General features: G+C 35.0%; 1 protein-coding gene across 3 annotated transcripts in view; it reads left to right on the top strand.

Moving 5' to 3' along the window:
- The window catches only part of Fancm (FA complementation group M), a 58,011-nt gene that overhangs the window by 28,460 nt on the left and 2,429 nt on the right, over positions 1–27,122 (top strand). For 2 of the 3 annotated variants that reach the window (XM_074068040.1, XM_074068042.1), the window contains 10 exons: positions 3,021–3,178; positions 4,181–4,336; positions 6,092–7,988; positions 12,785–12,879; positions 13,013–13,075; positions 14,773–14,901; positions 16,241–16,397; positions 17,331–17,437; positions 19,056–19,619; positions 25,653–26,028. In XM_074068040.1, the coding sequence (XP_073924141.1) occupies positions 3,021–3,178; positions 4,181–4,336; positions 6,092–7,988; positions 12,785–12,879; positions 13,013–13,075; positions 14,773–14,901; positions 16,241–16,397; positions 17,331–17,437; positions 19,056–19,619; positions 25,653–26,028 (3,702 nt within the window). The remainder of the gene's footprint in view (positions 1–3,020; positions 3,179–4,180; positions 4,337–6,091; positions 7,989–12,784; positions 12,880–13,012; positions 13,076–14,772; positions 14,902–16,240; positions 16,398–17,330; positions 17,438–19,055; positions 19,620–25,652; positions 26,029–27,122) is intronic. The other variant, XM_074068041.1, reaches the window with a different exon arrangement.

The following is a 27,122-nucleotide window of genomic DNA, read 5'->3' as shown; positions in this document are numbered from 1 at the left end:
AGAATCCTTTTATGTTTGTTTCTTTGTTTTTAAAGACAGGGTCACACTGTATAGCCCAGGTTGGCCTGAAACTTTTGATCCTTCTGCTTTTACCTCTTGAGTGCTGGGATTACAGATTCCAGCCACCACCCTTGGCTCCCAGAGAATCTTTTCCCCAACGTATAGGAAAGAAAGAAATCAGTTTTGGGTGTTTTAGTTGTTGTTTTTAGTACTGAGAACTGAAGCCATGGAGGGCCTTGTGTTTGGTAGGCAAAGGTCTACCATTTGAGCTATCTCCTCAACCCTCAGTTTTATTAATTGAAAAGCATTAAACCAGGTAACTGTGCATTATAGACAATTTACTAAGATAATACAAAGACAGGAAGAAATTCTTTCCTATTTATATACCCAAGCAGTTACAGTCCTTTGCATACATATTCTCAAGAAACTTGTCCTCATGTGAGAGAATACCACCTTCTTAACCTCTCATCCCAAATTCACCTGGCAACTGAGGTAGCTATTTGTTTTAGTGAATTGTCTTTATCCAATGGGATAATCAACTACTCTTATTTCTTGCAAGCAGATACTGACAGCTTCCTGAAAGGCACCTGGGCAAACTCCCATGGTGATTGGAAGATAGGGACACTATCTTCCTTATCATTAGATGAGATTGGGCACATTCAGAATGGTGTGGCCATAGACAACACTGTCTTCCTTGATGTGTACATTTCAAAGAAATGGCTTCTAACCTCTTAAGGAAACTGTTTCCGGTTTGAAAAGCTGGGTCGCAGCTTACTTAGCCTTTATAAGGATTTACATATTAAAGGATTACCAGAAGGATTTGCACACAGCTGGTGTTTCTTTTTTTTTTTTTAAATTATTGTTGTACTTGAGATACATTGTGACATTTACCAAAGTTCTTACAATATATCATAGTTGAGTTTACCCCCTCTATCATTCTCCTACCAAATGTCTCTTTAGCTGCTCTAAGAAAGGAAGAGGGAAGGTATCTTCTTTTCACAAAGGAGAACAAAATTTATATTTACCCTTACCACAGATAGTGGTGGAGTTAGATAAAGGTGTTAGTAATATGGAAATAGTGAGAAACAATGTAGTGAAACAAATAATTTGATTCCAGGAACATAGTAGTAATGGGACTGTTGCTACCTTAAGAACTACAGAGACTTTGCTGATACCAAGAATATACCCTGAAATATTTGAATTTTGAAAATAAGAAGCAAAACATTTGTTTTTGTATTTTACTTATTTTTTAATGAGTATTTTTAAAAGCTGGGCATAATGGCTCATGCCTAGCAAATGCAAGGCCCTGAGTTAGAAAACCCAGGACTGCCAAAACAAAACAAAACAAAATTCCCATATAGTTATATTTTAAGATTTTTGAAGAAACCTTGGGGATCATTATTCCTATCTGGGAAAGAATGTTTCCTGCAACATCCTTGATAAATGCAGTTTGAGTCTCAACTTGAATACTGGTTAATAGAAATTCTGCTTCTTAGCCACGTCTGGTGGCTTATACCTGTAGTCTCTGCTACTCAGGATGCAGAAGGATGACTTGAGCCAAAGAGTTTAAGGCCAACAGGGCTTCAAAGGAAGGTCCTGTTTCTAAAAAGAAGGAGTAGGTATATGTATATATATAAAGGAGTAGGTATATATATATAAAGGTATATATATATATATATATATACCTTTGTAAGGGTGCATTCCATTGTTTAAAAACCCAATATAAAAGTAGAGGACTCTCAGTATGGCCAAATAGTTTATGAGACATCCATCTCCAAAATAACCAGAGGAGGACTAGATGCATGCCTGCTTTGCAAGCACAAAGCCCTGAGTTCAACTCCAGTTCCACCAAAATCAACAAAACAAAATAATCATAGCAATATGGACTGAAGGCATGGCTCAAGTAGTAGTGTGCCTGCTTAGCAAGTATGAAGCCTTGAGTTCAAACCCCAGTTCCATGAAAAAAAAATGTATGTATATAATTTTTACCTTTGGTTTACCTATGTAGTGATTTTTTATATGTTTAAAGAGCATACCTTTCAATTTTGTTAATTGTTTATTCTGCTGGTTTCATATTATGAAATTTCAAGATTCTTACTCTCCTAGTCATCTGCCTTTTTATTTTATTTTTTGTGGTACTGGGGTTTGAACTCAGGGCCTCATGCTTGCTAGGCAGGTGTTCTACCACTTGAGTCACACCCAAGCACCAGAGATGTTATTTCTAAAAAGATTGCACAGTATTTGGGAATAGTTGGGACCAAAATTTCCTGAATCCTAATTCAGTAGCCTTTCAAAAATTTTCTGTCCTCATCTGTATTGGGTGAGTTCCTGCTTTATCCTGTCTGTTTATCTCTGCTCTTAACCTCTATTTGAAACTTAATCCTAAAACCCTTTATAGTTTTACTCCCCTGACCCTCAAGTTTCAAGGAACCTTCCCAATATTGCTATGATGGAACTTGATAGTAGGTTTTTTTTTTCATTTTTCTTTTATTATTCATATGTGCATACAAGGCTTGGTTCATTTCTCCCCCCTGCCCCCACCCCCTCCCTTACCACCTTGATAGTAGTTTTCATGTGTTAGTTACCTGACTCTTTCATGCCATATCTTAGATAATAAAATGGAGAGTGTCCAAAACAAGCCAGAACTGAGAGTTCGGCTACCTGGCTGTGTTCTGTTAATGAAGCCATTGCTAAAGGTTACCTCCAAAATGAATAATAGTTTTGAAGAGGTGAGAGAAGATTGGCAGAGTGGCTCAAGTTGTAGAGTGCTTGCCTAGCAAGTGTAAGTTCAAACCCTAGTACTGCCTAAATAAATAAATAGAGGTGAGAGAAATTTAGGAGATATGTAGAATCAGGAATACACAGTGGTTTTATATGACAAATTGTAGTTTTAATAAGTGGGATCAGTGGTTTAGCAGAAGTAAATAGATATAAACAAGTAGAAGGTTTGAGTTGATATTGTATATTTTATATTTGCTTTGCAGATTTTTTAACCCTTTTTCAATTATTTCAACTTATAGGAGCAAGGCACAATAACTCAAATAAAAATTGGTTCTTATCAGAAGAAGAGTTTAAATTATGGAATAGACTCTACAGGTTAAGAGACAGTGATGAAATTAAGGAGATAAAGTTGCCTCAGGTTCAGTTTCTGTCTTTACAAGATGAGGAAAACAAATCAGTAAGTTGAACATGTTTTCAAATACTCTTTATAATGATGATGTGGTGGATTTGGGAGTAATAAGAGATGTTTATAATTCGAGTGTCAATTTACTTAAAGTAAGAATGCCATCAGTTTAAAAAGAAATCATTAAACTCTTAACTTTTAAAACTGTGATTTTTTTTATTATATATAGATATTTTTATATAACATTTTTACAAAAGCTCTGCTTTTGCTTAATTTTCTGTCATCTAAACATTTCTAAAGAGGTATAACTTACATAAGTATAGCTTTACAATATAGCATAATTTGCTTGACTATTTCTCTGTTGTATTCTTTTCAATATTTTACTGACATAAATTAGGTTGTTATGTGCATCCTTTTCCAAACTGTTTTTATTTTTTGTTTTAAAATTAGAGTAAAAACTTTAAATTCATTGTTACTGGGTTTTTTGTTTTGGAGTTTTTCTTTTAGTGTGTGTATTATGAAAAACTTGGTGAGCTTAATGAAAGTCAAAGGTTGCATAGATGTTGAGGGAGCTGGAAAAACAACAGGAATGATTTCTTTAGAAGATGTATAGGGATTGTAATATATGGCTTTGAGGATTTTATGTTATTCACTATCAAAGAGAGAGGAATGACAGGAGGCAAGAAGAGTTGCGCTCAGTATCATCAAGAGATTATGAATGTCTCTCTTACTAGATTGTGGGATCTAAATCTAACCAAATAATAGTTTTGAAGCCAGGCATATTTTTCTCAAATATCAACAAGGAACTATATGAATAGGAATATGGTGAGGCTGTAACTTGTATGACAGCTATTTTTAAGTGAGTTTAAAAGGACCTCTTTGTACTTTATAATTATTTTCCTTTTTTCCCACTGAGATATTGAGAGTGCCTAAATGAATTCAAAGTATTTATGGCAGGCTTATTCTCTGCATATTAAGTATCTTTTTAAAAATCAGTTTGTGAAATCACAGTATGTATAAATGTTTTTATCCTTTTTTATTATTTTTGAAATCAAGACTGAAGAGCCAACCATTGGAGTTCATCAGCTGTCTCTCTCTGAGTGGAGAGTGTGGCAAGATCATCCTTTTCCTACACATCAAGTTGACCACTCAGATCGATGCCACCATTTTGTAAGCATTATGCAAATGATAGAAGGAATGAGACATGAAGAGGTAGTTTTATTTTAACTTTCTCCTCTTGGAATGATATGATGAAGCTACAATACTTATTTTTCTTAATTTGAAGTCATTATAATAATAAGAAGCATAAATATTATAAGTATTTATAGAGAAGCTTCGTTTTTCTGCATAGCTTCTTGTGATCTCATTGAGGAACCCATTTTCTGTCTTAGGAGAATAAATAGACTTAATTTATTTAGAAGAAGAATGTCATATGAAATATCATTAGATCACAGTAAAATTTTAATGTATTTAATGATTTGTGTGAACTGTTTACAAAGCTAATTTAAGATTCTTGTTGGGTTGAGATTTATTGAGATAATGTCATTCATGTAGATCATTTGGAATCTTTCTTATATCTTGGTGGTAATTTAGGAAATTGTTGATTTCTTGAGCAGTTCTTTCTTAAGAGAGAATCAAAATAGTGAATCTATTATGAGTATGAATCTATAATGTCTAGATTAGAATTCAGTGCTATCCCTTACTAATTGTGGATTTCTAAGTTATTTATCCTCTCTGTGCCTCAGTTCCATTTATAAAATAGGGATGAATAACATATTCATAGAATTATGAGAATTAAATGACTTAATATATGTAAAGCACTTAAATAGCAACTGACACATGATAGGTACTCAATAACTTAGAGTTGCTATTTTTATTCTTAAGTTAATGTTCATAAATATATTTTAATGAAGTAATTAGTTGTAGATCCCAAGAAAACAGGTACCAGGAAATTAACATATTTACTGAATGACTTCTATATCCTGTGCTCTGTTCCAAGCCTAGTGGCAACATCAGTGAACAAACCAAATCAAACATTCTGTTTGTGTGGGCTTATCTACTATAAGAAGACAGACATTACTGACTTTAATATTTATTATTCAAAAAAATAGAGAAGTAACTGCTAAGTCCATTAGTAATGGAGGAATCCTGACTAAAGTAGTATTCTGGGGAAGGAAGAGAGATGGTGAAGAGTGTTAGCTTTAGCTTATTGGCCTAGAGAGAAGTAAACCTTAGAAATTCACTATAGGAATTCTTGGGGATTTCATTAAAAATCCAAGTATATTCAAGACCAAGTAGACATACAAGTACTATTATTTTAGGGATTCTATAAATTAAGTTTACTGCTATTGTGAGAGTAAATTTAAACATATATATGTTTAATTCTTAAATACTTTTAGGAAATTAGAATTATTGTTAAACTCAATGTTAGAAGTGAAAAATATCAAATTTATATTTATATGTATTCATTAACCTTGTTCTTTATATGAATAGTTATTGTGGGTCTTCTGTGTATTTAGTACTGGGGATAAAAAAAAAAATTGCCTGTTGCTGGGCACTGGTGGTTCACGCCTATAATCCTAGCTACTTGGGAGGCTGAGATCAGGAGAATTGTGATTTGAGACCAGACTGGGGAAAATAGTTTCTGAGATTTCATCTCCAAAATAACCAGAGCAAAATGGACTGGAGGTGTGGTTCAAGTGGTAGAGTTCCTGCTTTGCAAGTGCAAAGCCCTGAGTTCAAATCTCAGTTCCACCAAAGGGGAAAAAAAGTTGACTATTTACAGGTAACATAATTTCACAGTCGTGTCATTTATAATTTTGGTTGATTCAACAGAATAATTTTTAAGGTTTATAAGAAAATCATTGAATAACGTAATATTTAGGAAATATCTTCAGATAGAATAAAACTCATCTCAAAATTGGCTTTTTGTCTTGTTTTTCTGAGACTTTTTCATTTTATCTATAGGATGAATGCAGCTATGAATTGGAAATCAAACCTTATTTGCAAATGGAAGATGTTAGCTCAACATTTAGCACTCCTAGAAATAAGTATATTAATCTTGCTAGTGACAGCTTCACTACTCACAAGAAGTCTTCATTAGCACAGAATATAAATCAGATCATTTCATTATCAGTGATGGAATCTGATGAAGAATGTGCTGAAATTTTTAAACAAACTCATGCCAAACGTAGTAAAATTGTTTTTCTAAAGAAGAAAGCTTCTACAGAAATGAAAAAACATCAGCCTAATAAAGAAAATGATGATATGGATTTTTTAGATACTGACAGAAGTTCTCCTGCTGAAACTATTTTTCAGTTAGACCTACCAAATGATAAAAGGACATCAGATACAGATGGAGTTACTGACAGATGTACTGTTAATGAAAATGTTAATCAGCCAAGTGTGTTATTAACAGAGTGTCAGTTTACAAGTAAATCTATTAGTTCATTTGTTGGAAATCTTTTAGATTCTGGTTATAACAGTTTCAGTGATGAGAAATCTGTTTCATCTAACTTGTGTCTTTCATCTGAAGAAGAGTTTTATGTAGTTGCAACAGATGAACAATCTGATAACTGTCATGCATTGACAAAAGAGGTGCTAGCTAATGTAGAGAAATTTTTGTCTCATTCTCCCCCGCCTCTCAGTGGACTTTCGGACTTGGAATACGAAATTGCTAAGGGTTTGGCACTTGAGAATTTAATTTTCCTACCACATGCAGAGGATTTACAAAATTATAAACCCACCTCTCTGATATCATATTCAGCTATGAATTCTCAACAAAATTTAGAATTAGATTCACTTAACTCTATTAATCATCCTTCTGAAAAAAGTTGTCTCTTTGGTGCAACTAATGATAAGATCTCTGATGAGCCATACTTCAATTACTGTGATGACAAAGTACATAAAGATATTAAAAGTGAAAGTTTAGTTTCTAACAATCATGTTCAAATGCACATAGATCCTGCAAAGAATTTAGTTGACCAAAAAACCCATGACAGTGATAACAATAACCTTCCAGTATTGCTCTCTGATCAAGATGAGAGTTTACTATTATTTGAAGATGTTAATGAAGATTTTAATGGTGTGCACCTTTCTCCCCTAAACAATAATTGCAGATCTTTAGGTGTGTCTGGCAAAACTCCTATAAGTGAAATGGCTCCAGTCTCTCAGTTCTTAATTTCTGATGAACTTTTGTTAAGTGATAATTCTGAATCCCAAGATCAAATCATCTGTGATATAAATAGTTGTAAACTGCATGAAGATTTGAAAGATAGACATGAGGAAAAATTGAAGAGCGATGAACATGTTTTTGATTGTTCTAAGGATTTATTTTCTGTTACCTTTGATTTAGGATTTTGTAATCCAGATTCTGATGATGAGATAGTAGAAGAACATGCATTGGACACAAATAACAGTAGATGTCCAGATGATCTATCTGGAAGGTATTTTGATATTAAGGAGATAAGGAAGACAAATTATGTTTCAAATAAACCAAGAGATCATGTTGAAAATGTTACAAGTGGAACCATACCCATCCTGGCAAGAGAAGATATGCAGAGTTCAAATTTTGTACATTTTCCAAAGAATAAAGAATTTATGTCTCCTTGTTTTTCTCAGTTTTCCTCACCAGTAGGGGAAAAATTTATGAGTACACCACTTTTGAGGTCAAACACATTAAACTCAGTTTCTAAGATAAGAAAAGAAATGCTTAATGTACCAGATTTTAGTGAGGAAAAAGTAAATCTACAAAGTTTCAAAGAAACATTGAATTTAAATTTTGATGACTCAGGATTTTCTCTAGAAAAGTCTGAAAGTTATGAACAGATCTATCTACAACAATCCCATCATCGTTCTGCTGAAGGTAAGATTCCACCTTTATAAAATCGTTACTCTTTCTAGAATAATTGCTCTAGAAATTCATTTGTAATTTTCCAAGTGTAATTTCTCAGTATATAATATATATTGACTTAGGTAGCTAAGTATAATAGTTTTCTTTTGGTGGGGGTCAGTATTTGGGTTTGAACTCAGGACTTTGCACTTGCGTGGCAGGCATTCTACCACTTGAACCAAATCTCTAGCCTTTAATATTTTTCTTAAATTGATACTAATAGTTGGATATGAATTTTCATCTTCTTGCCATGGGAAAGAAATATGGTTATATATTGTGAAATATAAGAGGAAGTATAAAATTCAGCCTAATCGTAGGTTGTAAAGCAGGTTTATATGACAGACCTTTGAAAGAAGCCAATAAGCCAGGAACTGGTGGCTCACATCTATAATCCTAACTACTCAGGAGGCAGAGATCAGGAGGATCTCGGTTCAAAGCCAGCCCGGGCAAATAGTGTGCAAGACCCTATCTCAAAAAAACCTTTCACAAAAATAGGGCTGTTGGAGTGGCTCAGGGTGAAGGTCCTGAGTTCAAGCCCCAGTTCCACCAAAAAAAAAAAAAAAAAAGCCAGTAAAAATGTGTGAGTAATGAGTAGGAGGTTCAGAGGATGGTGACATTTTGAGTTAGGTTACATTGGAAAGGCTTCATATATAAAGTTGATTTTCATTTTGGCTCATAAATACTTACAATTTAGGTATATTGAAAATAATAAAGAATTTAGGTGTTTCAAAACAAGGAAAAAGAAGAAGGAAGGAAATTAAAAGATTTGTGGGGAAGGGGAGATAGTTTGAAGTAGAGATTTGTTTTCCAAGAATTTTTTTCAATACTGGAGATTGAACCCAGAGTCTTGCATATGCTAGGCAAGCACTCTAACACTTGAGTAAAGCTCCTATACCTTTGGGGTGGTGGTTTTGTGTTTTGTTTTTGAAACAGGGTCTCCCTAACTTTACCCAGGCTGGCTTTGAATGCATGATCCTCCTGTTCCTGCCTCCTAAGTAGCTGGAATTACAGGCCTTGCACCACCACATCCAGTTTTAACAAATATTTGATAAATAATACCATATCTAGAGAATCGAGACCACAGAAGATCCAGAGAAATCTCTGTATTTCTGTCATCATGGAAAAGCTAGAAAATAGAGCAACACATGGTTAGGATTAAAATGATTTAAGATGGCCGTGGTGGTCCACTCCTGTAATCCCAGCACTTGGGAAACTAAGGCAGGAGGATTTCAGGTTCCAGCCTCTGCTGTGTTATCAGATCCTATCTATTTAAAAAAATGAAATAAAAAGGTTTTTAAGTGTCTTTTAAATCCTGCTATAGATCTCAACTCTATTTGTAGATTATTTTATCAGGCCTTTTATGAACTTTATTCCTTATGGTAAAGAAAAACAGCAGTTGTAGGATAAAATGAGTTTTGTGTGAATCTTTTTCTAATGTTACTCTCATTAGTATTGAGGGCATGATTCATAAGTATTCTATTTAAGATGAAAGTATGTTTAAAGTAAATTCTTGAGATGTTTCCTTCCTCTTTCCCACCCTTTCTTGTCTCCCCTCTCTCTCTCCGTCCCGCCTTCCCTTCCTCTTTTCCTTTCCTTACCTTTCTTTGTGAGGGTCTCTCTATGTATATATAGCGCAGGCTGGCCTTGAACTCAGGGTCTTCCTGCATCTGACTCCCAAGTGCTAGAATTGCAGGTGTGCGCCACTATGCCCAGTGAAATATATTTTATTTTTAAAAACTCTGTATAGTTTGGGATATGCCCTGAAATATATATTTTTGCTAAGTGTATGTTGCCAATGACACTTCAGTATTTGCTTTAATATAGCTATATTAAGTCCAGGTTAATAGGTGAGATTATTTTTCTGATTTTGTGTCAGGTGTAAATTAAAACGTCTTTTCTAACATAGTACTTAACTGTTAATCATTTGCAATATAATCGTGCATAGATATTGGAAATTATTTGTTAGGGAATATATATTTTTGCTCCACTAATTTATAAAGATAATTTAACATCATTTACCATGTTACATATGTAAAACAAAAACAAAACCAAACTAGTTTCTTAAACACCACAAAATCACTTTAAAAGGAAGCTTCCTGAAATGCTTTGCTTACTATAGCTGAGCCCTTCATTTAACTCTGGTTTCATTTGCAGGTAATTGGATTATGTAGTACTCAGCTGCTAAAAGGAATCATCCATATTTATCTGTCTGGGTAAATGTTTTGCTAGCACAGTATGATGGGAAAAAATTATTGTTTGGGTTTGTATCATCTATTACTATATAACAAACTATTCCCAAAATTCAGTGACCTTAAATAATATTTCTCTGAGTTTAGGTAGGAATTCAGGAGTCGATTAGCTGGGTGGGCTTGGCTTATGATTTTGCCTGAGGTTATGTTAAGGAGTTCACCCAGAGTCACAGTTATCTGAAGGCTTGATTTGGTGTAGAGAATCTGCCTAAAATGGTTTGTTCAAAAGGTGTTGGAGAGAGGCCAAAGGTACACTGAGGTCAGCTTCGTAATAGTTCCCTGGCACTCTCTGGATTTGATCTTTGCGTGGAAGATGTCTGAATTTATTATTGTTTGCCACCTAGGGAGGCTGGGAATTTTCAAAACCATTAAGTTCCAACTGTTTGATTATCAGTCTCTTGTATTTTACTATAACAGTAAGAATCAACAGGTGATAAACATTTTTCTGGAAGTCTTCTTAGTTAGATCCCTTCATTTATTTCTACTTTCTGTGCTAACTGCATTGTCGCTAAACCTTCTGGCACTATTTATAAAGGATCTCCTAGATTCCATTTTCCAATAAGAATTTCCTTTTTTTGTTGATGGATTGAGGGTTTGATCTCAGACTTATGCTTGCAAAGCAGGCACTCTACTCTTGAACCACAACTCCAGTCCATTTTGCTCTGGTTATTTTGGAGATGGGATCTTGTGAACTATTTGCCCAGATGGTCTCAAATGGCAAATCTGCCGATCTCAGCTTCCCAAGCAGCCAGGATTACAGGTGTGAGTCACTGGCACCCAACTTTCCTTTTCTTTAATAAAGCTCTCACCCATACCCCCCTGAATGTGCATTAATCTTCCTGCAAACAATTTCTTCTAGGCTCTTCAAGCCTTCAAAATATCTCTCAAAAGTCCTTTTTGTTTCCACCTTCTCTATAGTTCTACAGATCCACAGCCACCTGCACAGTTGAGGTATTTATTATGGCGGCCGGCTTCCTATTTCTAGGTGCCAAAATCTGTATTATATATCTATTGCTGCATAATTACTGCCAAAACTTAATGACTTAAAACAAAAAATATTTATTTTCTCAAGATGTCTGTGGGGCAGTAATTCAGGTGTGGCTTAGCAGAGTGGTTCTGGGTTGGGATATTTTATGGGATTGTAATTTGGATATTGACCAGGTCTACAATTATCTGAAAGCTTGAATAGATTTGGAAGATCTGCTTTTAAGATGACTTATATTCCTGTTGGTAGGAGGCCTCAGTTGTTTGCTGTGTGAACTTCTTCATGGGTTGCTTGATAAAACACAGCATCTGGTAGCCAAGGATAGTGGTGCGTAGCTGTAGGCCCATCTTCTTAGAAGCTGAGGTGAGAGGATTTCTTAGGCACATGAGTTCATGACCAACCTGGACACCATAGTGAAAAGAACATAGGATTTGGCTTCTTAAATCCAAGAGATTCAAGAGAAAGAATAAAGAGGCCTGGTGGAGAGGCTCAAGTAGAAAGAGTGCCTGCTTAGCAAGCATGAGCCCCTGAATTCAAACCCCAGTGCTGCCAAAAAAAGAAAAAAAAAAAAGTTGGACTAGAGAAAGAACAAAGATGGGGCTGCAATGCCTTTTGTGACTTAGATTCATAAATAATCCATCTTTATTTCTATTATATTTATTTGTTGAAAAGAGGTCACTAACTCTGGCTTCCACTTAAGGGGAAAGGAATTAACGATCCATAACTTGAAGAAAGGAGTATGAAAGAATTTGTGAGCATATCTTAAAACTATCATAGGGCTATTAGAGAAGATTAAAGTATCTTAATTCAAAATTTTATGAAAGTACAGAGTAGAACTTTGGTTAAGTACTTGAAAATGTGAAGTATTTGATTTCATGAGGGCTTGTGGAGTTTTGTTGTTGTTTTGCTTTGTTTTCATGTTGAGGATTGAACCAAAAGACCTCATGCATGCAAAGTGCATGCTCTATACTGAGCTACACTGACAGGCCAGGGATTTGGCTTTAGTGTTCTCCTGCCCCCTGAATATGTAGTTCTAGTTAAATTTTGGTGAATAGCTTACCAATTTTTATTTTATACTCTGTAAAATCATACATGTGTAAGAGTCTTTCAGTATATCATAGCCTACATTTTCATATCTAATTCCTTTACCTAGAAAGAAATAAAGGGAGAAAAAGCAAGGAGATTATAATAGATTTAGAGATGAATTCTTGAAACATGGACTAATCAAATTACATTTTACCTGTTCATTTTATTTAATTAGTAAAGTTGAACTTCATTCAATATGTATTTATTAACAAAAGCTATTGTCTCTTATTTCCTCACTGGCACACTGTGTTATTTTTCTGTCTTTTCCCATGCTTATTTTTTGGCTAAACTTCTGAACAACTGTTTTTTAAAGCTGAGGTTAAATTTTAAAAGTAAAAAAAAGTGAGATTGACAGAACTATTTCTTATGGTAGGCATCAATAAAATAGTTTATTATGATTGAGTGTACTTGCATCTATTGACCAGATTCATTTTTCTAATAAATTATAGATGAACAATTATTAATAAGTAATGAAAGTGAAGATGATGAAATTTTCCTAAGAAAAAGTAAAAAACCAAAAGGAAATGTTTTAAAATCCCCGGAGGTGAGTCATTCATTAACCACAGTAATATAATATTATGATATTTTGATCTTATTATGAAATGTTATTTTTTCTCTTTGAGCACTTTGTATTACATTTTACTTAATCTGTTTATCTATTTATTTATTTTATGTAGGGTCAGAAAAATAGTGAAGTTGATTCTCCTGTTCATGCTGTCAAAAAGCGCAGGATTCTTAGAGTAAGTAAATTACAGATAATGTATAATAATGCAGATTCTTTTGGAGTAAATGTAAGAAAAATTTACATATGGAAGAATATAAGTATATTTGATTTTACAGGTATATGGTTAACAGAAAAATTAATACTATATACTACATGACTAGAATTTCTAATTTCTGATACTTTTCAGAGATATAGCCACTATAAATTTTTCTAAACATAATAAATATAAATACTTAAAATTCCATACTGTCTTTAATCCCTTAGCCTAGGTCTTGGGAGTTCTGGTAGGCTTCTTGAAGGAAATCCCGTAGTTAGATCTTTAAGCATATGTGACACGTAGGCAAAGGAGGAGAAGGGAAGGCATTATTAGCAGAATGAACAGCTTCAAGAATGACCCCAGTGTGGGAATCAGCATCTCTATTATTAGATTGAGAGACAAAGAGTTCTGGGAAGTAAAATTGGGAAAAATCTGGGCCATCATTTGGAAGTTCTTATTCTTTCATCTGATTACTGAATGGATTTGGAAGAAGGAAAGGAAAGAGTCCAGAATGACTTTCTGGTTTGGGACTTTAGCTGTTTAGTAAATAGGTAACAAATTTAAGGAAGACAGAAAAAGAGGTGGTAGATTTGGTGTTGCATGCATTTGAGGATCTTGTAGGATAGTAAAGTGACAATGTCAGGCAAATATTGTTGACTATGAAGTTTGGGGTTAATGATAATAATTTGTCATCAGCCTGTAAGTGATAGCTAATCTTTTTTTTTTTTTTTGGCAGTACTGTACTGCCAAAGTTGGGGTATCCTGCTTGCTAAGCAGATGGCTCTACCAGATAGCTATAATTTGAGACTAACACAAATCTTGTCAGGGAGATGGATGGCAAGTTTTCGTTCACCCAAGAAAGAATTCGGGGGAGACACACACAGAGTCATCTTTAGCAGGGCAGATTTATTAAACAAAAGCTAGATTTTAAGGCAGAATTGACCATAAGCTGATAGTACACTCCCCAAAGGAAACTGAGGGCGGGCATCTTGATAAATCAGTCGAGTGCCTCAGCTCCTGATATTGGCACATTTATGGTTACAGTTTAATGACTATGTCAGTGATTATGCTAAAGCTGTGTACATAATTGTGAAATTTTCTAAGGGAGGGCATTCCAAGAACTGGGGAATAAGGAGTAGTTTATCATGTCCTCAGAGCCAACATGGCAATTAGCGGGCAGGTACATACATGAAATTGTAACTAATGAGATGTAAATGAGGTCTCTGGCTAACTCATAAAGTTGAAAAACTATCTATTAGGGTTGTTGTTGGCCACTGTACCAAGAAGTGTCCTCAACTGTGGTCAACCGTGGTTACAGTGGTGAAGGAGGATGTTTGGCTCTTGAAGATCTTCTAAAACTAAAAATACAAGCTTTCATCAAATATATTTGATGTAATACTAAATTGAGCTAATACCTATATTAGTACTGGTTATATTACTGAATTTGGCATTTTTAGCACTTAGTATTATCTACATTACTGGTTTTTAAATGCTTAAGTATTATGTATTTATAACATAGCTCTTGAGTTCTGAGAGCAATTTTGTTTTTCCAAAAGAATATTGGGCTGAATATTTTTAAAGAAAAAAAAGAAAAAGCAAAACCCCTTGAGAAATACAGTAACATAAAACAATCCAATTATTTTTTCTTACACAAGAATTTTATTGAATTTTCATAGTCAGAATTATCATCTAGTGATGAGAGTGAGAATTTTCACGGACCATATCAACACTTAGAAGACTTCATGTGTTGTAACAGGAATGCCAGAAGAAGCATCAAAATCCAAAAGAGACAGACTTACCTAAAGGTAATCTTTCTTTAGATGTTTTATTACACACACACACACACACACACACACACACACACACACAGATACAGACACATTTTCTTTTCTTTTTTGGTGGTTCTCAGGGCCTTGTGCTTGCTAGGCAAGCATCTATTACTCCAGCTATGCCTCCAGCCCTTTTTGCTTTTAGGTTATTTTTTAGAGAGGGTCTTGCAGTTTAGCTTGGGGTTGACCTCAGACTGAAGTCCTACTCAAGCTTCCCATGTATGTGGGATTACTTTTGCGTCTACAATGCCTGGCTTGTTTGATGAGATGAGGTGTCACTAACTTTTTATGTGAATTGACCTTGAACCATGATCCTCCCAAAGTTCACTTCCTGAGTAGCTGAGAAGACAGGAGTGAGCCACGGCTCCTGCCTACATACATTTTCTTTACATTAAAATGTTAAGTTAACAAAAAGTATTTGGACACCAGTTTGGGTTTTTCTTGGAATTAAAATCTCAGAGTGATATTTTTGATTCCCTTTGTGTTTTGATACTTTAACTTGAATTGATGTGTTATTTTGAATTAGATTAAATGAAGAGATTTAAGTATATTGAGAATTTTTTTTCAAATTGAAGAAAATAATGTGGAGATCTGACTTTTAAATTTTTTTTTTTTTGGTGGTGGTACTGGGGTTTGAACTCAGGGCTCCAACTTTGCTAGGCAGGCATTCTACCACTTGAGCCACTCTACCAGCCTTGAGTTTTAGATATTTTTAACAGTCATTATGTTGTTTTCTTTATCTGTGTTCAATATTTATATGTTTAGAAAAGTGTTCTTAGCACCCTTCCTGCTGGTCAATCCATTTGGTTTGCAGTATTTTTACTGACAAAAACTAATTATCCAGAAGACTGTTTATTAAAAATGCTTAGCAAGCTGACATTATGACTTGTATATCATTTTACTTTAAGTTTTCAGGAGTAATTTTAAACAGGTATGTTGCTTTATCATTTTTTCTTGCGATTTTTGTTTTGATTTTTGCTCTTAAATTGACAAGAAATCCATTTTCTTAAGAGGAATAAATATCTATGCCATAGGAGAGTTAACTGTGATTGACAATTAACTGTGTATTTCAAAATAGCTAGTAGAGAGGATTTTAAATGTTCCCAGCACAAAGAAATGGTAAGTGTTTAAGGTAATAAATCTCTTAGTTATTCTCAGCTAACATTACATATTTCATGCATATACTGAAATGTCATACTGTACGCCATAGATAAATATAGGTAGGTGTCAATTTAAATTTTTTAAAAATTTAAAAAATCCACTTTGCAGAAGTAAAGTCATAAAAGAACATGATTTTTATTTTTATTTGTTGTAGCATGTAGCTAGGCAGTTTTTAGATGATGAAGCAGAACTTTCTGAAGAAGATTCAGAATGTGTTTCGTCAGATGAAAATGATGAGTCAGAGAATGAACAAGATTCCTCCTTACTTAACTTCTTAAATGATGAGGCTCAGCTTTCACAGGCTGTAAACGGTAAATGCTATAATAACACTTTGTGACATTTCTTCATTGTTTCTGATTTCATTTAAATATTTTAATGTTCTTTCAAAGAGACTACACTTTAAGGGAATTAAACTTGGTATATGCAAAATGTTTATTTGGTCACTGAAGCTCTATTTTAGACAAACCAAACATTAGAAAAAGTATGATACCAAAGCTTTTTAAAAAACTGTACATTGAAATTCACATTATCTTTTGTTTTCATATATCCTTTCTTAAGTACCCTTTGCTGCATTGTAACTTTTTTCCCCCTTTGGCAAAAAGGAACTCAGGTTGAACTCAGGGCTTTGTGCTTGTAAGACAGAGCTCTATCACTTGAGCCATGTCTCCAGCCGTGTATTCTAACTTTTAAAAATGACAGGCATAAATAAACACCTGTGTGTTTCCCTTTTTTTATTTTATTTTATTTTTCCTTTTGTAGTGCTGGTTGCCAAACACAGTGGTTCACAGATGCTAGACAAACACTACCAATGAGGAGCAGTATCTCCTGCTCCCAATTTTTGCTTAACTGAAAATAATGATAATTGACTGTGCCTTTTAATGTTTTTAGAACATTTTCTTTTCTGTTTGAATTTCTTGCTTTTTTTTCTTAATACTTCTATAAATCAGGTCTTCATATATATTTGTTTTGAATGGAACGGTACTGTTCCGATCATTATTTCAGGAAAGAGAGAAGTTGTCTGTGGTCATCCAGCAAGATGAACTGATTTACAAAGGCAAAACTCCTGACTGCACTTTTGAGTAACTGTTTTCTTTAGATACCTCTCAATGTATATTAGTATCTTTTGTATAAAGTATTTACAATTTTTGAATGATATAAATATGTAATAGGGGAAAGTTAGATACCTTACCAGTTTTCACTTAAATAATTTTGCTACTTTATCTCAAATTCTTGTCTTTACACAGATTCTGAAATGAGAGCTATTTATATGAAATCTTTGCGTAGTCCATTGATGAACAATAAGTACAAAATGGTCCATAAGAAACATAACAACATAAACATTTTCTCACAGGTATGAACTATAGAAATAATAATGGGGAATTTCCTGATGGTGATGTTGAAATATGGTCCTGTTAATGAAACCACTATTTTGTTTCTAAAATTGGGCTGTGGGAACTGTCAGATAATTTCTACCCAGAGTTAGGAAGTTAGTTCTCAAAATCCATTTTAGGTCTGATTTGGTCAGGTTATCCTTTCTTTAATTCAAACTAATTAGAATGTCCTATGAAAATTTTTCCCAATTAGATTAATGTTTATACAAAGTGAATAGAATTTCGTCATTTACTAAATTTTTAATTTTCATACATGTGATTTCTCTTTAAAATGTTACGTTTAAAAATTATAGATGATAATTTTTTGTTAGATAACAATATTTTTTGTTTCTTTTTATTTTGAGATAGGGCCTCACTATGTAGCCCAAACTGGCCTTTTTAAACTCACTTATATAGCTGAGTCTGGTATTGAACTCTTGATTCTACTGCCTTGGTCTCCAGAATGCTTGGACTTTTTTTGTTTTTTGTATGAGCTCTCACTATGTTGCCTAAGGTGGTATAGAACTCAAGTGATTCTTCTGCCTCATTCATTTTTGGTGAGATTGGAGTTTAAACACAGGGCTTTGTACTTGCAAGGAGGCACTCTACCACTGACCCACACTCCATTCTTCTGAGCAGCTGGGATGATAGTCATGTGTCACCATGCCAGGCTAGATTATCCTTCATTTATTGGTAACATTTTCTATATTTATTCTTAAATTGCCATGTTTGGCTTGATAATATGGTTATTCATATCTGTATTCTTAACCATGTCCTTATCACATAGCAGTCATCATATTTTTTATTATGGTTCACTTTCTAGCTGCACAAACTAGAATGTAAACTTCTAGAGAGTAAAATGTTTTTATTCTTTATCTCGTAAATCCCAGTTTTCTTATAAAGAATTGCCCAGGGATGGGGCATAGTGGCACACCCTGAAATCCCAGGTACATGGGAAGCAGGTGGACAGAGGATGATCTGCAGTTCTAAGCAAGCTGGGCAAAAAAGTTAGCTCAACTCTATCTCAAAAAACAAAGTTGTTTGTAAATATCATTGACTTATATCTAGATGGATGTAAGAAAAAGGTATGGGATTTTACCTGGTTTTACACAATTGTGGGCAATAGGCTCTTGCCTGTGATAGTGATAGAGTTCACTTCATTCAGATACTTTTTAACATTATACCAGAATGTGGTCCATTAGCTTGATGTTTTTGAGGGAAATAAAAAGATAGTTTAGGAAAAAAAACAAAAACAAGCTACCTGCCTATAATCCCAGCTACACTGGAAGTGGAAGTAGGAGGGTAGTGGAAAAAAAGCACAAGACCCTATCTGAAAAGTAAATAAAGCAAAATGGGCTGGGACCATGGCTGAAGTGATAAAACACTTGCCTAGTGAATGTGAGGTCCTGAGTTCAAACCCTAATACTGGAAATTTAAAAAAGTACTCAGTATATGTTAGCTAAACAAGTGATTGAATTAGTAAAATAAATGAAATAAATAGTTATGCCTCAAAAAATATGTGAATACATCCTGATTATATGGAATAATCAGAGACTTACTGACTTGGTGGCAATTACAGTACGTGTATTTCTATTACAGATTCCTGAGCAAGATGAAACCTATTTAGAGGACAGTTTTTGTGTTGATGAAGAGGAGTCTTGCAAAAGCCAATCAAGTGGAGAAGAAGTTTGTGTTGATTTTAATTTAGTAAGTGACGATTGTTTTGCAAATGGAAGTAAAAAATATAAAACCCGGCGTGCAGTAATGTTGAAGCAAATGAAGATGAAACAAAATTGTACACGTTCAAAAAAGAAATTATCAAGAATTATTTTGCCAGATGATTCAAGTGAGGAGGAAAACAATGTAAATGATAAGAGAGAATCTGATATTGTGGTTAACCCAAGCACTGCTCACAAGAACAAACAACAGGACCAGAATTTGAATTTACTGTCTTCTGGGTCTTCATTGCAGCCCAAAGTCCTTTCTAAACAAATAGTAAATCAATCACCCAAACAGAGACAACAGACACCATGGAATTTAAAGGACACAATTTCTGAAGTAGAATTCAAGCCTCAGAATCATAATGAAATCAAATCTACCTCACCACCATGCACTGCTGTTCAGCCACAGACAGAATACAGAAAATTGCCAATTCAATTTCAGGTATGGAACAAACTAAAGAAAAAAACCATCACATGTGTGCCAAATGGTTTATTTGTTGTTTTTTTTTTTTTTTTTTTGGTGGAGGGGGTTGCTTTTTGTGCCACCGTTTTGGTGTTCTGTATTAAATAATTAAGTCAAAGAAAGATTAGCAAAACATTGTTGATGAAAATTTCTTCAAACAAGAAAATGGTACACTAAATCACATGGGTATTTCATAAGATATTTAGATTTTGAGTTTTAAATGTGTTAGTAATTTTCTTAACACTGTAAAGAAACTTGATATATATATGTATATGCGTGTATGTGTATATACACATACATATGTGTATATATATATACACAATATACATATGTATATGTGTATATATATATACACATATGTATATGTATATTATTTATATATATATTATAAAACTATTTCTTTTTGGTGGGACTGGGGTTTGAACTACTGTGGAAAAGACTCTAAGCCCTAGCTGGTAAGTCTTAGAACAAAAGCTTTAAGTCACCTGCAAAGCAGGCGCTCTACCTCTTGAACCACACCTCCTAAACTTGATGATTTTATGAATAAAGGAAAATAGGACTTTCTGTAAGGTAAAAATAGAAATGTGCTCAGAGTTCCCAGATTAACTTTTCCCTAAAAGACTTGAGGAGAACGGTGTTTGGGGATGGTACCTGCTTTCCTTTATGTTTCTTTCCATGTCTTCCACATTGTTGTTAAGTAGTCTGATTTTGCCTTTCCCTGTGTCTTGCTATTACTAAAAGAATCACTGAAACCATTTTCAGTTTTTAAGATTTTATTACAGTCTGGGTAGTAGAGCACTTGCTTAGCATGCGTGGGGTCCTTGGATTCAATCAGTTCTTAGCACTGGGGAAAAAAAAAAGATGGGTATACAGTTATATACCACCACTCATGACTTAAATATAAAGATGATTTCTGAGGGAAGTCTGTCTTAGTTTAGGATATACAAAGCTGGAAAGATTGTTGCTCCTATTCTTAGAGCAACAAAAAGCCAGGTAATCTACAAAGTCCTGTTTTCATGAAACCATTACAGAGCTGAGTTTGTAGGCAACCAATTAGGTTGATAATCTAAGGAAAGTTACCTCCAATAAGAGACTTACTGATTTGAGGATAATTGTATTGCATCAGAAAATCTGGTAAGAAAATTCAGCTTTTACTTTATATGAATTGCAAAGGGCAGTAGCCTAGCATAAGAACTTAGAACCCCTGGGAGTTGCAAGCACAAGGAGAATTCAGAACACTCATAGGTTCTTTTCCATATACTGACTCATCAGGTGCCCACAAGACAGACAGAATCAGAGAATAAGACTTAGAATCTGAGAATCAGGCCTGTGCAGGCACTGGGGGGAATGACCAGCAGTTAGTAACCATAGAAAAGACTCTTAAGTCCCAGCTGGTTCCTTTCCCTTACTTATCTTAGAGCAAAAAAGTTTTAAGCCTCTGGGAAAAAGCAGCAAAGCCTATACCTCGGCTTCTTAGGTAAAGACCCTTTGCAGGTAGGGGGAGGAAACAAGAAGAATTCCTGTATACCTGAGACAATGTACAGAAAAACATCTTGTGTCTAGACCATTAGAGATCCCAGCCACTTGGAGGAAGGGTAAGGTCACTGAGAAGTTCTTACCCTTGAAACAGACCTAGGAGTAGAGGTCCTGTCTAATGCTGAGGCTGAACCAAGACAAGACAATAGGAAACACCACCCGATTCCCATTCCCTGCGCTTCCTCTTACCAAGGTAGAAAGCACTAAGTAACAAATGCCATCTTCTGCAAGGAAGAGACAAAGAATATGGGGAAAGAAGTGCATTCTGAATGGAATAAATCTCACTTGGCCGTGGAGTATGATTCTTTTAAGAAGTGCTTAAAATGGGCAAGTGAACTAAACAGAACTTTCTCAAAAGAAGAAATTCAAATGGCCAAAAAACACATGACAAAATGCTCACCATCTCTAGCAATAAAGGAAATGCAAATTAAAACCACACTAAGATTCCACCTCACCCCTGTTAGAATAGCCATCATTAGCAACACCACCAACAACAGGTGTTGGCAAGGATGCGGGGAAAAAGGAACCCTCCTACACTGTTGGTGGGAATGTAAACTAGTACAACCACTCTGGAAAAAAATTTGGAGGCTACTTAAAAAGCTAAACATTGATCTACCATTTGATCCAGCAATACCACTCTTGGGGATATACCCAAAAGACTGTGACACAGGTTACTCCAGAGGCACCTGCACACCCATGTTTATTGCAGCACTATTCACAATAGCCAAGTTATGGAAACAGCCAAGATGCCCCACCACTGACGAATAGATTAAGAAAATGTGGTATCTATACACAATGGAATTTTATGCAGCCGTGAAGAAGAACGAAATGTTATCATTCGCTGGTAAATGGATGGAATTGGAGAACATCATTCTGAGTGAGGTTAGCCTGGCCCAAAAGACCAAAAATCGTATGTTCTCCCTCATATGTGGACATTAGATCAAGGGCAAACACAACAATGGGATTGGACTTTGAGCACATGATAAAAGCGAGAGCACACAAGGGAGGGGTGAGGATAGGTAAGACACCTAAAAAACTAGCTAGCATTTGTTGCCCTTAACGCAGAGAAACTAAAGCAGATACCTTAAAGCAACTGAGGCCAATAGGAAAAGGGGACCAGGAACTAGAGAAAAGGTTAAATCAAAAAGAGTTAACCTAGAAGGTAACACACACACACAGGAAATCAATGTGAGTCAACTCCCTGTATAGCTATCCTTATCTCAACGAGCAAAAACCCTTGTTCCTTCCTATTATTGCTTATACTCTCTCTACAACAAAATTAGAAATAAGGGCAAAATAGTTTCTGCTGGGTATTGAGCGGGGGGAGATGGTGCCCAAAAAGGCAAGGTAACAATTAATGGACTTGAATAAAGTGATAAAGTAAAAATGTTAGATGAGCTGAAAGGCAGCATGTCTTTGGTAGAAGTTGGATAGCATTGTGGGAAAAATGAATCTAGCATCCACAGCACAGCACTGAACTTATCCATCCTGAGGATTCATGTTTTTCCTCAACAGCAGTCTCCTTGGAACCACATACTCACAGATCCCAAGGGTTTACTGTAATACGGTTATTGAAAACGTATGATTTTTTTGTATATGGCGATTTTTTTGTATATAGCAATTTTTTGTCTGAAGAATTCATAATTTTTTAGAAATTATTTTTCTTTAAATTAGCATATATTAATTGTACAAAGTTGTTTTAATGTGTTTTTCCATGCATGCATATAATGTATTTCAATCTATTACTCTTTCATATCTATTTTTAAATTAATTTTAATTGGCTTTGTTATTCTGTATAAACTGTTCTTAATAGTTCGCTTTGATTATCCCATCAACTGGATATTTAGTAAGGTTAATTTGTTTTATTCATTTTTTTATATATTCTTTTCAGTTTTTTTTTTTTTTTTCCTGTGGGACTGGGGTTTGAACTCAGGACTTTGAGCTTGCAAAGCAGGAGCACTACTGCTTGAGCCACACCTCCAGTCCATTTTGCTCTGGTTATCTTAGAAATGGGGATCTAATACATTCAAAGAAATATGTCTTCTGTTTTTGTCCCCATCAACCTTCTTCAAAGGTAATAATTTAAATATGCATATATATATTTAATTTTTCCATTTAAAAAAATATAAATAGTAACAAATAAATAATAACATTCATTATACATCTTTCTTTACCTTACTTTTCACTTAAACAGATATCCTAGGGTTTACTCTGTAGTAACATGGATATTTGTGTTTGTCGTTATTTTCTGTGTGTGTGGTATTAGAGTTTTAACTCAGGGCCTAGATCTTGCTATGCTGGTGCTCTACCACTTGAGTTACTCTGCCAGCTTTTTTCTGTTGCTTATTTTTGATAGGGTTTAAAAGCATCACTTTATGATCCTCCTGCTTTTGCCTCCCTGAATAGCTGGGATGACAGGTAAGTGCCTCATTGTTTGAAGTAGGGTCTAATGAATATTTTGCCTGGGCTGGCCTGCAGTCCTCCCAGTCTCCACCTCTCAACTAGTTAGGATTATAGGCTTGTGCCTCCATGCCCAGCATAGATATAACTTCTTTATTGCTTTTTATAGCTACATACTTCTTCATTGTAATGGCATAATTATTTAATAGTTCGATATTGATGCATTTCTGGGTTGCTTCTAATCTGTTTTATTTTTTTTCTTGCAGTGCTGGGGATTGAACAGGTCCTTGCACATGCTAGACAAGTACCTTACCACTGGCTACATACCCAGCCCTTGGCTTATTAAGACAGGGTCTTGATGTGTAGCCCGTACTGGCCTCAAACTCGGATCTTCTGTCTCTGCCTCCTGAGTGCTGGGATCATAGGTGCTAAACAACATGCCTAGCTAATCTTTCATTCTTGTAAATAGTACTATAACAAATAGCCATCTGCATGTCTTCTCCTATTTTGTCAGTGAAGCTTTGGGATGGAGTCTATGAAGTAGAGTTGCTATGAAAGTAAATAAAGGCCGGGCATGGTGGCTCATTTCTATAATTCCAGCTATTGAGAGACAGAGATCAGGATTGAGGTTCTAGTACAGCCTGAGCAAAAAGTTCATTAAGACCCCATCTTAATCAACAAGCCTAGCTTGGTGGTGTGTGCCTGTCATCCCAGCTATGTGGGAGGCCATAGGTAGGAGGAGTGTAGTCTGAGGCTGGCCCAGGCAAAATGTGAGAGTCTACATGAAAAACAGACTAGAGCTAGGGGCATGGTTCAAGTGGTAGAGTACCTATTTAGCAAGTGCAAGGCAGTACCACCACCAAAAACAACAAAAAAAGTAAATACAAACATAATGGTGCCAGATATTTCTAACTTCTCCATAAGGGTTTTTTATTTTTCTTATTACCAGCAATGTAAAAGAATTCATGATTATTTCAGAGCCTCACCATCTTACCAGATGTTGTCAATGTAGTAAGAAAGTGTGTTTACATAAATAGTTTCAAGTTATCATTTTTCTTGTCATAGCATAGTTTTCATACAGTTTCATGTACTCATGGCTTATAAGACCATGTGAGTTTCTTTTCTGAGAGCACCTTAAATTATTTGTTGAAGGGTTTTATAGACCACATAAGTACTGTGGCTATAAACTCATAGGGCTGGAGTGATAGTTTGTTGAAACAAATTCTGAGATTGTCTTTGTGGCCACACATACCAAATGCCAAGATTGACTGGTTTTTTTTGTTTGGTTTTGTTTTGCTTTTTGGTTCTATGGAATAGATTTAGTTCTTATCCATACTTGGCACTAAATGTTAACTATTTTTTAGCAAGGGGTTGAACATCTAGTACTATGCATGTCCTCCATGCACTGTGGCCTCTGTGAACAGCTCATTCTCAGCACTATGTAGCAGATACTTTTCTAAGAGAATTTGAATTTGTTCTGGTTTAATTAACTTTCAGGATTCTCATTTTTGTTTTTGAGCCCTGTGTATTGCTTTCTTTCAGCCAGTCAGCTTGCTTTTTTGTTTTGTTTTTGCATTTCTGGGTGTACATATACTAGGCAAGTGTCCCACCACTGAGCTATATCCTCAGCCCCAAAGTATATATTTTTAAGCATATAACTTAGGGTCTAGGGATGTAACTTAGAGGCAGAGCACTTGTCTAGCATGAGTAAGGCCCTGAGTTCAATCTTAGCACTGTAACAAAACAAAACAATTGAACAAAAAAGGTTCCCTTGTTCTCAGTGGAAGTACTTTCTGGTTTTCTAATCTAATTACTTTTCAAAAATAATCTTGGTTATTTTCCTTATTGTTTCAGGTGAAAAAGAATCTGCTTTAAGGTTATTATTTAACCATTCATCTTTTTCCTGTAGGCTAGAAATTATAACATAATTTTCCTTTTCAAAACTTTTTCCTTTGTTTATAGTTGAAGGGAAAATACTGAACATTATCAGTAAGGAGAGTCAGCATCAGGTGTGAGAAGCTTATGGCACTAATAAATATTTAACCAGATAGTGACGAGTGTTTTCCACCCTTTCAGGTTGATAGTGCTCTAGAGGATCCTAGCACTTCAGAGGAACACTCTTCTAATTCAAGACCGCATTTGGCTGATACGCATACTTCTCTTAAACTTCCACAGGAAGGAAAAAGAACCTGTATTCTTGTAGATAGTCATGAAATCACTTCTGGTTTAGAAGTAATTTCTTCCCTAAGGGCAGTTCATGGCTTACAGGTAGAGGTGTGTCCTCTTAATGGCTGTGACTACATTGTGAGTAACCGCATGGTGGTAGAAAGGAGGTCTCAATCTGATATGTTAAATACTATCAGTAAGAACAAGCTCATCCAGCAGATCCAGCACCTGCAAAGTATGTTTGAAAGAATATGTGTAATTGTGGAGAAGGACAGAGAAAAAACAGGTTTGCATTTTAAGATGTTTTTTTTTAAGACTGTAAAGGGCTGGGGCAGACTGTAAAGGAACTTGACTGCTTAGTTCATTCTTATCAGGAGGTGGAAAACAAAATATAAAATATGGGTACTTGATTCATTTTCCATTTTAATACCATTGTTTTTAACTATCCACTGTATTTAAATGGGCTTCTAAAAATTGGGACCCAACTGTAAGACATTGGTGAACCATGTGACCTTGAATAAGTCACTTTATCTTTCAGTAGCCTAGGTTTGTTTATTGTTTTACTTTTTTTTTTTTGGAGGCATTGGGGTTTAAATTTAGGTGCTAAGCAGCCTCTTTTACTACTTAAGCCAGCCCTTTTTTTGATGTGTTTTTTTGAGAGAAGGTCTGGAGAATTATTTGCCAGGGGCTGGCTTTGAACTGTGATCCTCCAGATCTCTGCCTCCTGACTATTGGTTTTTTTGTTACTGTTGTTTTTGAGACAGGTCTCACTGTGCAGCCTAGGCTAGCCTCAAACTTGTGATCCTCCTGCCTCAGCCTTGAAAGTGCTGGCATGCACCACCATGCCTGGCTTCTTCTTTTTTTTTTTTTTTGGTAAAACAAGGGCTGAAGGAAATAGATGTAGAACAAAGAGCAAAGTGATTTGCAGAAGTTGTGGAAAATTTCTTTATGGGGGAATTACAATGGGGAATGCCAAAAAGAAGGATGTTAAGTAGAACATGGAAAGGAAAATGAACAGCAGGAAAGGTAGGTAAGTAAATTAATGATGAGATGACATTAAAATGGATGTGTGGGGTATTTGTTCAGCTAACTTTTGGCATAAACAAGATAATTTTATATAATATAAACCAATACTTGATGAGCCCTTTTTCAGTGCTAGCATGAACAATTAAAGATGAATATCTTGAATCATCTAGAAATATAAATTATCCCTTACCTATTTACATTTGTATGCTAATTTCAATTCAAGACACTTACAAGGATAGTTCTCCCTACATTATCTCTCAGATATTTGCATCATCTTAAAACCTTAGCTGTGAGGTTCTCGTTAGCATAATGTGGCACGAGTTAATCAGGGGTACAGATGTTGGATTTTTTAGA

Source organism: Castor canadensis, chromosome 3, assembly GCF_047511655.1.
Source record: "Castor canadensis chromosome 3, mCasCan1.hap1v2, whole genome shotgun sequence".
Classification (NCBI taxonomy): domain Eukaryota; kingdom Metazoa; phylum Chordata; class Mammalia; order Rodentia; family Castoridae; genus Castor; species Castor canadensis.
This window is presented reverse-complemented; position numbering and strand designations above follow the sequence as displayed.